At 40.5% G+C, this 15,330-nt stretch overlaps 1 protein-coding gene across 18 annotated transcripts in view; it reads right to left on the minus strand.

Moving 5' to 3' along the window:
- The window catches only part of Arpp21 (cAMP regulated phosphoprotein 21), a 169,574-nt gene that overhangs the window by 99,745 nt on the left and 54,499 nt on the right, over positions 1–15,330 (minus strand). For all 18 annotated transcript variants that reach the window (XM_052722469.1, XM_052722488.1, XM_052722451.1 and 15 more), the window contains 3 exons: positions 14,534–14,612; positions 13,849–13,908; positions 13,019–13,159 (listed from right to left, as the gene is read on the minus strand). In XM_052722469.1, coding sequence (XP_052578429.1) covers positions 13,019–13,159; positions 13,849–13,908; positions 14,534–14,612 — 280 coding nt within the window. The remainder of the gene's footprint in view (positions 1–13,018; positions 13,160–13,848; positions 13,909–14,533; positions 14,613–15,330) is intronic.

Raw genomic sequence — 15,330 nt, forward strand, 5'->3', positions numbered from 1 at the left:
TTTTATTTGACTTCTGGAGATCCAAAGTGATTTTCTCCTGCTTTTTGTAGATCAAACCATTTTGCTAGCCATTTTCTACCAAGTTCTTTTAGCGTGGTTAAGTGTTAATGGACATGCAGGCTAACAAGGTACCGTGGACTGCCACAAATGACACAGCAAACTACTCAAAGGCAACTTGGGTCTGTAAGACTCTTCAGTTGATGTTTTTGCTTTGGCAAAATTACTGGGCTATATGGATGAAGAAGCTTAAACATGCCAATTTGCCTTGATAGTGTGATTCTATTTCTAAGAAGGAATCCAAAGGAAATGGGTGTAAATGAACACCAAATTCCATTTCATAACAATAGAGGAGTGAAGATCTGTCCTATACTGCATGAAGAACTTGAGGCCTGTTAGAGTAACATGAAGTCCTCTAAAACAATATCCAATAATATTGACCAGCAAGTAAAAACACTGTATAAAAACACAAATACAATTTGACTATGTTGATGTTAAAACTACAACACGTGGCAACAGGAATAACATTAGCAGGAGGCTTATCCATGGATGGTGAGCTGACAGGCAGCTTTACTTCTAACCTTTCATGGATTTGTAATTATAATAATCACGTATTATTTTATAACAACAAAATAATGAAAGCTATTATCTCAGACAGATAGCAAAACAATTCAGCAACTTAATAGTGACTCATACCAAATCATTGGCTTATAAAAAGTTATTCTTATATTTTGAATATGTTATTCTTTCATTAAATGTATTATTTAATAATCTGCTGAATTGGGGATTTAAATGGTTTGTTTTGTCAAATTATTTTTTAATCTTTCTATTGTAATGCAAGGTTCTAGAAATGTAAGATTGAATTTTGCTCTTTGCCCCAGTCAGATTTCTTACACTAAGATCCTCTAGTACATGAAAACTCATCTCATACTACCAAATTCCCATGTTTATTGGTATGTTCTTCTTGATTTGTATGAGTAGAAATTTTACCAATGACAAAATAACAAGCAAATGTAACAGTCACCAAGAAGATTTTGTGTGTGTGTGTGTGTGTATGTGTGTGTGTGTGTGTGTGTGTGTGTGTGTGTGTGTGTGTGTGTGTGTGTGTGTTTTATAAAGATGTTATAAAGAAGAGAAAAAATAATATAGGAAAAGACTTAAGGGGCTCAGAAGGACATGATAAAAAAATTTAAAAAGTGAAATAAATCACATACAGTTAGGATCTGATATGGTATTCTTAGTTTGTGTGGCTAGTTATTCATGAACTGTATTGAGCATGGAATTTCAAAGCTGCCAAATAGGGATACAATCAGACCACTGAGCTTAAAGACATTGGTATCATTCTTCAAGTTTATCTAGAAATCAAGGGTTTACACAAATGGGAAATAATATCTATAATACAGAAGAAAAAGTCCTTCAAAAATGGCACATGGATGATTTTACATGCAATGTCTATGAAGTATTGTCAACTACTATCTTCAGATACAAAGGCAACTTGCAATACACACCCAGGTTCTTGACACTATACATCCACTCCTACGCTTTTATCCCATAAGTACCAAAGACTCTGCAAAGATGACTTCTACTGGGAAAAATTGCCAATTTTAGGGTTACTGTTGGTTCAGATTCAGGATTTGCTGAAGATAACTTTAGGATTCTTTTATTTCAAAAATTTCAGTGGTATTTTTTTAAGTAAACCTATGACACAATCAGGTAATGTCCACCGACACATGTAGTACATGCTTCAATCTACTTGTCCTTCCTCCCTCGCCCAGCTTCTGCCCTGACCTAAGACACCCTCTGCATGTGACTTTGACATGCTTTTCCTTTCAACACTTCATTAATGATACTTTTTTTGTTCAGTTCCATCACATTAATTTATTGAAAGTTTTCTAATTCTAAGCTTTTTCTCAGTGGTAATAGACTTATAAGATGCCTAGACCCTGGGTGTACCTTATCCATCCACTTCTGTCTTACATGAAGAATCTGGGAGGAGCAAAGGAGAAGAACTTGAGGTAAATATGATCAAATTACGTTGTCTGAAATTTGTTCAAGTTAGAGTTTCTATTGCTGTACTGAAACACCATGGCCAAAAGCAATTTGGGGAGGAAAGGATTTATTTGACTTGTGCTTCCACATCATTGTTCATCATCAAAGGAAGTCAGAACAGGAACTCAAACAGGGCAGGAATCTGGAGGCAGGAGCTGAGGCAGAGGCCCTGGAGGGTTGCTGCTTACTGAATTGTTCATTCCTGCTTTCTTATAGAACCGAGGACCACCATACCAGGAGGGGTACCACCCAAAACAGACTGGACTCTCCCTGATCAATCACTAACTAAGAAAATACCTTACAGGCTGGCCCAGCAGGCTAATCTTAAAGAGGCATTTTCTCAGTTGAGGTTCCCTGTCTCAGATGACTTTAGCTTGTATCAAGTTGACATAAAACTAGCCAGCACTAAATTCTCAAAGATTTAATAAATACATTTTAAAAATATTGTTATAGTAATATATCCAATGACTCTAACTTCCATTCCCTAAAACAAAATCCCAGTGCATTTTGGAAAATGCACCAATGGCTGCAGAAGAAACGATCATACATATTTACTGTAGGGTATCGTTGATATTAAAATGCTTTTACTGTACAGACAACACTGAAAAAACAAGCCTAACACATCCTGAGTCTTTTCAGTCGTGTATCTTATTGACTGTGTTATTATTATTATTACTTGACAATTTAATACACTCTCCATAAAGGAGGAGTCCTGCTCATTTGCTTTGTTGCATAAATTGAAAAATATAATACATACTTTGACATGCATAAGAGGGACAAGTAGATGCAAGCAATCCTGGTGAACCCTGAAGTGCTTTGCCCAGTACTAGTGAGGGTTAAAATACCAGTTTAGAAAATCTTATTATACTGTTTATATTTTATAAATATGCAAAATTAGTAGACATGTCAATAAATTATACTTTGAGTTTTATTACAGTTTATTTATTGTGTGTGTATGTGTATGTACATATGTGTGTGTATGTGTATGTATATGTGTATGTGTACACATGTGGGTGAAGGTCATGGGGCAATTTGTAGTAGTTGGCTTTCTCACTCCACTGTGTGGATCCTGGTGCTTGCACTCAAGTTGTCAGGCATGGCAGCGAGTGTCATTATGCACTGAGATATCCCTTCAGTCCAGAGAACACCAAAAATATTTAACAAACATTCTCATTGGGGTTAGAGATAATATAAATTATGATAGATCCGATCTGTATTGTGATATTTGAATAATGTTTGATTCATGAGTGTCCAAATGGGCCAGTCAGGTGATTATGAAAATAATTCTGTCTTTGAAAAGTGTGAAAAATAATTGGTGTTTCTTGTAATGAAGGGCTTTTTGTTTGTACATTATAATGTTTGTGTGAATTAGCCCATTAAAACTTACAGGTAAATATTGTATTTCCACTAACGAAGAATTGGCATTGTGATTCAGTTGACAAAGAACTGCCATATTTCTTGTTTGCTTGCTTTTTGCATATACAAAGAAAAGCTATGATTTTTCTTTTGCCTAATTTGAAGGAGAGGGCAGGGGAAATAGAGGTTGGGAAGTCTGGGGTTGTGCTCCTCTGCATTCATGGTGGGATCTGAAAGGGGCTGAGGTGAGAAGTCAGATCATGGGATTGAAGGTATATTGTATGTGCTCATTTCTTTTGGTCGACTCCAATTTGTTTGAAGAGTCTCCTGAGCTTTACAGCATATTTAACCTCCACATCCATGACACGCTTGTCTTTAAGTGTTCCCCCAAATCACTCAAGACACAACTGTCAATTCTGTAGTCAAATCTAGAAGCCGCAAGGTGAGCCCTCAGTATTGAGCCTATTCCTTCTGTCTGCAGTGAACATCTGTGCATTCTGAGAGTCAAGTCAGAGCAATTTAGTTTCCTCAAGAACTATTATACAATTGGGCCAATATTATAGGTAGTGTGCATTGTGTGGTATACTTTCTGTGGCTGTCCTGAACACTTAGTATGCATTATGTATTAAACCACACACACATACAGTCTTAGATTTATGCCCTGTGGGTGTGCTTGCACACTTACACATTCAATCTTAGTGAAGCTGACTTGCCACACAGTGAACAGAAGATGGCTAAGTACTTAGATTTTCAAAGCATGGTACTCACAGTACTGAAAACCTGGAAAGTAATTCTTTTCCTAACATTTTAAGGACATGAAGTCAGGCCTTAACTTACTAATAAGTATGCTAAGACAATTCATAGTTTTACCATCGACTTTATTGTTAACATTTTTTATTTTGGCTCCTTTAACATTTTTGTATGTATACTCAAATGTGGTGTGTATATGTGCATATGTGTATGTGTGTGGTGCATTTGCATGTGCATGTGTGTACGAAGATCAGAGATCGACCTCAGGTATCATTCCTCTGCACATGATCCACCTGGAGTTTTGTTTTGTTTTGTTTTATTTAATACAGTTTTCTCACAGGCCTAAAAATTTCCATTTTGGCCAGGCTGTCTGTCTAGTGAGCCTCAGTGAGCTTCCTGTCCATATCTTCCCAGTTTGGGGATAAAAGCATGCATCACCAAGGCTGGCTTTTTATGTGCATCCTGGGGATCAAACTCAGGTACTCATGCTTGCCTAGCAAGCAGTTTACTGCCTGAGCCACCTCCAAATGCCTCTGCATGGCTTTAAAAATAATCAAATGCAAATTAGGAGTTTGAAAGTGAACCAATGCCTAGCAGTGAAAGAATACTGCTTAATTACTCTCTTGCTTTTCAGCATAACTTGACATTAGTGACTCTATGAACGGTAATTCTTCTTCCCATAACCTTTGAAAGGTTAACAGCTGAGAGGCAGGAGCTCCAGACCTTTGACCGTGCTCTTCTGTGAACTGACCAGGTAAGACAGACTTGGGCTTTGGTTCCTCTCCTATGAGGTGGACCGGCTTGACATCCTACAATGCTGAGAGCTAACTGAATAAATAGTCAAATAAATAAATAAATAAATAAATAAATAAATAAATAAATGAATGCCTGGGATGCATCATTGTGTCATGTAAAATCTCCTTAAAATAATCATAATACAGATTCTGTCTGTATACAAGGTTTGTGCTCACTTTGTTTCCAAAATTCAATAGTAAACTCTATCATACAATTGGAAAAGGGAACACAATAAACTTATTTTCCTCCTGCTGTTTCCAAGATCCCTCTCTCATGCACAGAACCTTATACTCTCAGAGGAAAAAGCAAGACAATACTATGGAGACAACATAATGTTTCAAGGAGTTGGCACAGAGTTGGACCAAGGTCAACAAACAGCTCTGAGTTTGAGCTTAAGAGATGATTAAGGACCTAGGTGTCTTCCCAAAGAAAGGGTAAAATGTTTAGGGAGATGAATATGCTAATGATTCTGATTCTATCATTAAACAATAGATACAAGTGTCCAAACAGCACAGCATCTCTGCCAATCAGATAAGGAACAGGAAGTGGAATGTGTTCAGTCCACAAGCCTCAGGGTTTTACTGAGAGCAATGCAGTTTTAGGCATTTAATCTCTGGATTCTAGTCAGATGACTGGCAGCACCATCCCAACAAAAAGCTTAACAGTAGATTCACCATGTTTAGAAAGGGCAGGGTGCTAACAAACCACTCCAAGATGCACTTAAATAGATGGATGCTTGGTTCTCTACAGAGACCCCGAGTAAATATGGATTCAGCATGCTGCCAGTGTGCTTACAGCACCCCTTACAGCTCTAAACCAAGGACAAGAACTCCATGAACATGGGAGGAAGCCCATGTCTGTTCTTTGTTTTGTTGTGCTTCAGTGAAAACAGTCACCTGGAAAGTATGAAATTCCCCATAGTGGACACCCAAGAACCCCCATGTTAAGTCTCAGTAGTTCAGGGTACTCAGCAGAGCACATGGTCCTTCGCCTGTGCCCAGACTCTCTGTCCTGGGTCTGTGTCCTGAGAAGGTAGAAGGCCCAGCATCCTGTGGCTAGGACAGTAATGACCTTTCTCTTCAGGGATCCTTAGCCAAGGCCCTTTATGTCATGTATGTCACCTTTTAGAGAAGCTTTCTCTAGCTAGAACAGGGTTCGTTGTTGTTGATTTCTTGAACAGATGTCTCAGTTAACTGTGTTTTCTGGAGCAGTCATCCCACACCCCACACCGCAAGAATCCTGGGGTTGAATCCTAAGCACTTAATTCTCTTTTTGTTTGTATTGCTTTGATTTGTTTTTGAGACAGGGGCTCAGTCTGCAGCCTATGCTACCTTTAAACTCATCTTGTAGCCAGGCTGGTCTGAAACTCACTATGTACCCTAGGCTGGCCTCAAGCTCACGGAAATCCTCCAGTGATTTAGAGTATCCTTTGGACCACTACCCCATCTCACAGATTGTGGAGAGTGAAGTACAGTCCTCCAATGCATTTGCTACTGCCATGCTCTGCTCTGTACTCTTAAGGGTAGGGAATTTGAGGCAAGGCGAGTGGGCGGATGTGAAAGATGAAATGGAAATTGTTGAAGAGATGACAACCTTTTAACATGAAAATTATCAGAGACAAGTTAAAAGTTGATCTGCAGTATGCAAAGATACCCAGGCATGCATGGGTAATAATCACATTGTTTGTGGGAAATGTTAGTGTAAGCAGATGGTTTCCAGTCTCCAAATGGTAAACTCCAGATCCACATTCTATCTCTGGGATGAAGAAAAGAAGAAGGAGATAATAAAAGAGCAGGGGGAACCTCCAGAAAAAGAACAATGAACATCTTTGTGCTAAATGTAGAAAAATAATTGAAAGAGAGAAAATGGAGATCAGGGAGACAAAGATAAGTACAAAACTTCTAATATAACAGGCACATACTTGTAACATAGAAAAACTTGACAAAATCACTTTCAGAGTTTTAGTTTTCTGCCTAAATGTGCAGAAGTTAACAGTCCGGAATGAGTCTCATGCTTATGATCGCAGCTACATGGGAAGCTGAGGCAGGAGCTCACATACTCAAGCTCAGCTGAGGCCACACAGTGAGATCTTGTCTAAAGACAAAGATAATACTAGGAAGAAAGAAAGAGGCTGGAGACGGGGCCTACCGTAGCCCAGGAGCAGAGCTCTTCCCTAGCAAACATGAGACTCTGGGTTCCACCTCAAACATCACAGAAGAATAAAAGCAGCATTATAGAGAACAAGCACATTATAAGATCTTTGGTGGTAGTCAAGCAGCACAGACCCCAGGATCTGCATCATGGATGTTGAGTGGGTGACACTACTGAACCTCACAGTCAACCAGAAGTCCAACAGTGGGAAATACAAAGTGTTGCTGTCAAAATTCAGAGGGGCGGGGCAATGGAACCAATTGAATGTGAAAAAGACAAGGATAACAACAACTACAAAAATATAGGGCCTCATTTCAGACACAGAAATTGCTGTTTTAAGAAAAATCCAGACAATTGTAACGGGAGGCCTCCCTGGAGACCCAGTTGATGTACCAAAAAGTGTGCCTAGCAGCAATTGGTCACATACTCTCACATGTTCTTTCTTGGTTAGTTCTGAGGTTTAGAAAACCTGCAACACTACAGGCCAAGATTATTTTATAGTTCTCTAATATACATAGTTTTGCTCAGACAGCAGTGCCATTTTGGACTGTCTCCCACAAGAACTCCATGATAACTCTCTACTTTCCCTAGGTCTCCTAACTCTAGCCCTACAACTTGGTGATGGGAACATTTGGCCAAGCCTTCCTATCCCTGTCACTATTCCTCTCTTGAACACATTCTTCTTGTTCACACCACACTGACTTCCCTAAAGCATCAAGGTTGCCTATCAACACTCCTAAAGCCTTAAGGGCTCTCTACCTTCAAAGTCCCCTTTATATAACATGCCAGGGGATCTCCCAGTGACATTCTGTGAAGCAAAGAATCTTTGCAAAGTCCTCAGCCTGGAGGGCACAAGATCAGAGCTGGATTCCTGATGGTAGTGGTTAATGCATAACCTTGGCTGATTCTCTCTTTCCCTCTCAGCAGATTTCCTCTCTATTCCAGGCACTAGTGTGATGTTTAAAATAGTCTTTTGTTAGATGGCTATATGAGCTAGATGCCACCATCTCTGCAGAAAGCTCAGCTCTTTGCCACTGCTCAATAAATGAAGAGTATTAGCAGAAATTTGTTTAGATATACTGGATGAATCCTCCCTTCCCTGCATTTACTTGACTGTTGGTTCTCCTCAGTTTTGTCCACTGCTACAGGGCATGGAGAACACAACCTCTCTGCTACAAAGCCACATGTTCTCTGGGGATCTCAAGAGTACTGAAAAAGTATTAATGCAAAGCCTCTAGTGACGTGACTCCAACTCTTAACATCATGTTTTCTTGTTCCCCGTAGAGCTGAGGCTCCTGAGCATCTAAAGAGAGTCTAGGGCTACTGGTGGCAGAGGTTTTGTAAGAACACAATGAATAGATTACCTTCTGTACTAACATTATTGATAAGCATAACTCATGGATGTTCTCGTTCAACAAGCCGCACATGTTAGTAGTGACAAACCAGAACAAGATAGCAGGGACTATGAAATTAAAGAAGATTCTGATGTTTACTGATAGGAATAAGAAGGTCTTCAAAATATCTTTAAAATAACAGCTCTTCAATACCCATTTCTTATCAGAACAAGATAGCAGGGACTATGAAATTAAAGAAGATTCTGATGTTTACTGATAGGAGTAAGAAAGTCTTCAAAATATCTTTAAAATAACAGCTCTTCAATACCTATTTCTTATCAGATAACAAAGGAATTAAACAGTTGGATCCCTACTTAATCCAGGCACACATCTTGAAGACTTGGCTCAAAAGTTAAGATGATTCAGCTTGAAAAAAATCATCACATTATACACACTGGTTTAGATCTGAGTCCTGTTAATTATTCTTTCTCTGTAGGCCCCAAACTGAAATTCTCTTTGTAGGATTAGATGTGATGTAATAAATAAACCAAGAATTAAAGTGCAAGGTACAGTGAACACATAGTAAGTGTCATGATTCTAAGCAGGAGATGGTATCAGTTCACTCACTCGGGAGTGTGGCCTGAGACCAATTCTTTCCGTCATGGGAGAGCTAATGGATGATAACTGAGGATATGACAGAGACTGGCAGACAGAGGCCATTCATTCTCCCACATGGTACTCAGGGATTGTACTTATGACCTAAGAAGTCTGAATTTCACATAGAACTATTTTCTTTCTGTGAAAAGTGTAACAGTCTCAAGTCACTGTTTGGAACATCTTAAACCACACCTCGTCCAGAAAGCTAAGGCAGAAGGCAGCTGCTGACTGTGTTTTCTCCGATACCGTAGTGTGGTGGTAATGCAGGCACCGATGTGACAGGGGCACCTTGCAGAACCGGAAGGACTCACTGAAGAAAACAAGCAACAAACTAACACAAAGAAGGCTTTCTCTGGGCGGTGGTGGTGCACGCCTTGAATCCCAGCACTTGGGGGCAGAGGCAGACAGATCTCTGTGAGTTCGAGGCCACCCTGATCTACAGAGTGAGAATCAGCCAAGGCTACACAAAGAAACCCTGTCTTTGAAAACCAATAAATAAATAAATAAATAAATAAATAAATAAATAAATAAATAAATAAATAAATAAAGCGTATCTCTTCTTTAACTTTTTAACCCATTTCCATAATCCATCCAATCAGTCACATTCTGGACCTGTTCTCCTAAGCCATGATGGTAATTAAACTGTTTGTTTTCAGGAATTTGCATGGGAGCATCAGAAACCTGCACACATTAGAAAAATACTCCTCAAACACACCACTTACAGGGTACCATCCCAGCTCTCTCCCTTCTATGAGTCAATGTATTTGAATCCAAGAATACTTCAGAATTAGCCTGGCTCTTATTGACTATCAGTTGCTCTGGTGAGGCAGCTCTTCATGTTTGCAGAGAATCCAAATTTCCCCATCAAGGCACCTAGATCTTCAACACAGTGCTGTGAAGAGAATGGCCCATGTCTACCTTCAAACCCAGTAGACAGCTCTAGCATACATACATCCTCATGAAACAACAGGCTTTACCAGCACCACTAATATGATGCATGTCTTGGAAATTGCAATATGCTACCTATTTGAGAGAGCCTTTATTTCATCCTCTTCCCTTTTTGTTCCTTTTCCAAGGATAGCAGTTTACCCTCAAACTCTGCCACTAGCCCCCTTCCCTCTAAGAGTCACTTAAATGACAGAGGGTTAGAAACATGGTGACTGGGATGAAGCAAGAGGGTTTAATGCTCCGGCTAATGCCTAGAAACTCCACAGCTTACAGTGGGGTTGGCATGGCTTGACTCAGGGAAGGATGATGGACGGTGGAAGGGCAGATGGGCTTGTCAGACAGGATTTGTTGGTGCTGCCACCAAAGCAGTCACCAACCCTCAAGAGGTGCTGTCCGCCCACACTCACTGTGCACTCCTCTGAAGGTGTAAACATGCACAGTCTATTTGACAATGCCCAGGACAAATAAAGCTGGGGGCTGGAGAGAGGGCTTAGAGGTTAACAGTGCTTGCTACTTTAGCAGTGGACCCAGGTTCAGCTCCCAGCACCCATATTGGGCAGCTCACAACTGCCCACAACTCCTGAACAAGAGAGATCTGATGGCATTTCGGGACTCCATGGCAACTGCATTCATGTGGTTCACATAGATAGACACACACCTCTGCAAGCACACAGACACACACAAGAAAACTTTCTAAAAGTGACCCAAGTTTGTGCTTCTCTGGAAGAGAAAAGATTTAGTGCTAGGACTTCTGTTAGTCAGTTAATGGAAGCCTTCAAGACAGATTATATCCTGCAGTGGTGCTGGAGGACTTGAAGGAAACACAAGGATCTACTGAAGAGTTAAGAAGTTTCTGGAGTCATAGAAATGTTCTAGATGTGTTCTGACTCTGGAAGCAGTTGGAATATGACTAACCTGATAAAGAAACTGAATTTTAAAACTCCAATTGTATCTAAATTTAAATGTAAGTGGTCATATAGAGCTACCACAGTGAAAAAGGCCACTTTGTTAAACAGCTATCGGGAGTATTCACAGAGGCTCAACATCACCAGCAACTAGTATATAAACATGGACTGATATTCATGACTAGGAGACTGTAAAACCATTGGAACTATTCACAAACCCACTATCTGCAAGCTGTAAATCTATCAGGCAGAATCTGCTCCATCTATGTACTGATCCACATTTCCCTTGGCCTCAGAGGGAAGTATAAGAGACCACTTAAAAGAGGAAGTCAATCACTTCTCTATTTTGTTCTCAGTGAGTCTGTCCCTGTTTTATGGTACCTTCAAGCCACAGAAAAGCTAGAATGGAGAGTGAAAAACGTAAACAGTACACCGAAACCAGCTGGGTACATCTGATGGAAAACAAAGATGTGGTGGCTTAAAGCAGAGTGACCTTTACTTTCCATGACAGTCAAAACAGGAGGCACTAGAGTCAACAATCAGTTGAAGTGGAAAGTTGCTAAATTTTGAGATGTGTTTTGCCAGCGCAGTAGAAGGCAACTGCAGGACCCAACAATTCTGCAGCTTCAAGAGCCCTTAAACATTATCCACTTCAAACTGTTCTACAGATATATAAGCAATTTGAAACTCAGAGTAAAAAAGCAAAGCACTCAGTGTCCCTGAGATAATAGACACTCTTGGTCTCGGCTCCTTACTCTGTGCTCCTCCTCCTAACTGTCTCTCTGCCTCTACTGAGCTCAGGCGGATCTCTGAGGAGATGAGGAGGCTTGAGGCCACCCCGCTTGCCCTAACCTGTGGTGAGCAGAAAATAAAAATGGTTTAACCGTGAGAGCTCTGTTCAACACAAAAGTGCCCCGCACTAACATCCAGACACGAAGACCATGTGATTCACTGCTCACCGAACACCTCAAAGGAAGAAAGTTTTTTTTAAAAGATGATTTACTATTTTTTTGAGGATGCCACACCTTCTGTTAAAGAAGTGGCTTCAGCTCTATTCAAAAGCTACATGAGTTCAAAGGAGACAATTGCAAGTGTCCAGGCAATTTCATCTCCTATTATGATGTTCTTGATGACTCGATGGGACAACGGGAAAAGATGCGAAAATGAAAGACTACGATGATCTTGAGAAAAAGCAAGCATTGTCTTCTTAGGGCTAAAACTTAGATATCTGTCAAGCTTAAACCTCTCGCAGGTGGAGACACCAAGGTGGCAAATAGCAAATGCAGCAGGCTGCTTGGCCCAGGCAGCAGGACAGGGTTTAGAAGCAGGGTTTCTGTATCCTGTTCAGAGCTTTTACAGAATTCATGTCTCCGCATCAGAAAAAAGGAAAGAAGAAAAGGACAAATGTCTCTGTGTCTCTGTGTGTCACGGCTTTAAGAATCCTATCCCTACCCATCCCTTCTCCCTCTTTCTGCCCTCCCCCCACCCTCCCTTCCTTTTTGACAGAATCACTCCATGTATCTGGGACTATCCCCAAACTCATGATCTTCCTGCCTCACTCTCCAGAGTGCTGGGACCACAGGTGATGCCACCCTGCCTGGCTTTGCAGGAAGGGTTTATTTATCTATTTACTTACTTAGACTTTATCCATTTGCAGTACTGGGAACCTAATGAACTTTGTGCGTGCTATCTATCAAGTCCTCTACCACTGAGCTACACTCCCAGCGCAATGCCTGTTATTTTCATCTGAATGCTATTTTTGTAATCAATCCCCACCATTTTTATGTGTAATTTCACAGAATGCTAATAGAACGAAGAAAATCATGAGCTTTGTAACAAACAAACAAAAACAAAAACAGGAAATGTGTTTGCTTCACTGCCTAGAGTTTGCACACTTGGCTGGTTCTCATGCAGCCTTCTACTGATCTACGTCACCCCACTGCTGCAAGCACAGAAAGATAACCAGCACTGCTGTACGTATTAAATGTCATACACTTTGGAATGTATACTGTGATCTTATGAACCAATCCCTGACAGAAAAAGAAAATTCCAAACAAACTCCAATATGGGACTTACATTCTGGTGCTGCTCGTCTTGTTGATGATGACAGATTTTCCAGTTTGATCCACGTTGTGGTCCAATCCGAAGTAGGCTGCCACCCGATGGACCAGCATTCTCTGATATGATGACATCTGCGGGAACTTTTTATAGTGGTTACTGGAACAGGATTACAGGAGGAGTGAAATCGGCATCTTCATTGTATGTCTGTAGCACATTTTATAGGTTTTTACATGTCACTGTCTCCTTTTATCCAGAAACTCTGGCCGCATTTCATTTCAGCATTACCCGATGTTCTCTCCCACAGACAAATTTCTGCTATCATAGATTTATTGATCAAGCTGCACTAGGCCTGGCTGTTTTGCAGCCCCACATTTGTCTCATCTGTTACAAAGTGTTCTGGTTTAGTTCATGATACCTTATCAACAGAGGCAGGCAGAGGACAGATTACATGACTTAGGAGAGATTGTAGATGTCTATCTGGAGATGTGTCATTACCCAGTTGACACCAAATGAAGCACAATTATTTCCAGGCATAACTGACTGCAGCCAGCTGGAGCCCATTAAAAAACTATAACAAAAATGAAAAGGGTCGCTTCTTGTTACACCTCCTCCACGCTAATCGGTGTCCCCCTGTTTATGGCCATTTTGTCACAAATTTAACAGGCAGGAACACACATGATCCAAGCAATGACCACTCGAAAATCCAGTGACCTCTCCATTTAATATACCAAGAACCGTATGAACGGATGTTTTATCTCTTCACAACTCTCTCTGGCATGAATCATTAACTCAGATACTGAACTAAGACATGTCATCAAATTAGCTAGCATTGCCATTGAACATACTTGCTGTCACCAATGAAATCAATCATTTCCTGCTCCATTTTCAAGAGTATCATCCTGTCCCTGAAAAATAAACGTTCAAAGGAAAGGTCTCATGTACTTTTCAGTTTCCAAAGGGCAAATACAGTTCATCAAATGCAAGGGAAAAAAGAGAAGGCCAATGTCTATCTAATTCATCTTCAGGCTATGTCAACTCCTTGGTTTACATACCATGACTTTGAACTTAGGATTTTGTTTTAATCTCACTTGTTAAGTATTTGGTATTGTTAAATGTTATCATTTTAATGCTAATTATGACAAGTAAATTTTTTAATAATAAAAATACAACTGATAAAAACTTAAAGTCAAAAGAAACTGGAATGACGCTAAGCTGGAGTACTGAATATACGTGGATATGTGCCTGCACTGAGGCATGATTGATTGATGTACTACTGATCATTTCCATTATCTTCCTTTTCCTTCAATCTTTCCTTGGGTTTAGGGAGCTAGAGCTGGCACACTCTAACTTAGGCAGTGGGTAACTATGAAACTATTAGGGCTAGCCATCCACAGGGAAAGTTGAGCGGAGGTATCAGGGAAGGCCGTCTGTGTTGTATGCTTGATTTCTTAGAGGTATTTTGATTGATCACTTTGTAACATTCTATCTGAATCTCCTGCCCCCAAACAAAGGGCCTGTGTCACCATTTACCTGGAATTGTTCTTCAGAGTGTTAATCAGGAACTCGTGTAAGTCTATGCCGGTGGAATCCGTGTACTCTTGGCTGCAGTCTGAAACAGAGCAGGACAAAGTTGAGCTGTCAAGGTTGGTGATGATGGGAATGCAGGGGTGGGAAAGCATTTGCAACCTTTCTGATTTCCTTCCCACTTAGGTCAATTTTAAAGGAAGCCCTCCCCCCCCCCAGCCCCCGGGTGTGAAAATACCCACTACCTGGCAGGATAACATCAGAATGAAGATGATACTTGGGGGTTGAGAGGTTCTTGACTGTGGGAAGATCCTGGTGTCAGGGGAGGGGAAGTGTGCACACTGGTGGTGGTGGAGTGTCAAACTCCATGCGTTCTCACTATGCTGAAAACCAGTGGGGCACTGCCTCCACATGACAGGTACATCCAACCCACAGAGACCTCAAGAGCTTTCCATCCCGTGACAACCTTTTTGGTTCAAACAAAGCAGTTTAAAAAAATGAAGCTATCTAAAAATTAATCACTACAAAATATGGCAGGGGATAAATATTTTCAAGTCTTTCTGATCTCCAGGTGTTGGATAAATCCAGGTTTATACAGCCATTTTAGAAATTTTAACTTCTTTCTTCTTGTACACCATAAGCATGAGGTTTTCATCCAGACAAAAGCTAACCATCTGAAGCAGGGATATATTTGCAGGGCATAACATTAAGAGTAGCTGCCATCCCTAGGCTGGTGGAATTCCCTGAGCTGTCTCCAGCTTGACTCTCTTCATTACAGCTTAACTTACATCTGCTTTGTGCAA

This window comes from Peromyscus californicus, unplaced genomic scaffold (genome assembly GCF_007827085.1).
Source record: "Peromyscus californicus insignis strain IS unplaced genomic scaffold, ASM782708v3 Scaffold_11__1_contigs__length_118956290, whole genome shotgun sequence".
Taxonomy (NCBI): domain Eukaryota; kingdom Metazoa; phylum Chordata; class Mammalia; order Rodentia; family Cricetidae; genus Peromyscus; species Peromyscus californicus.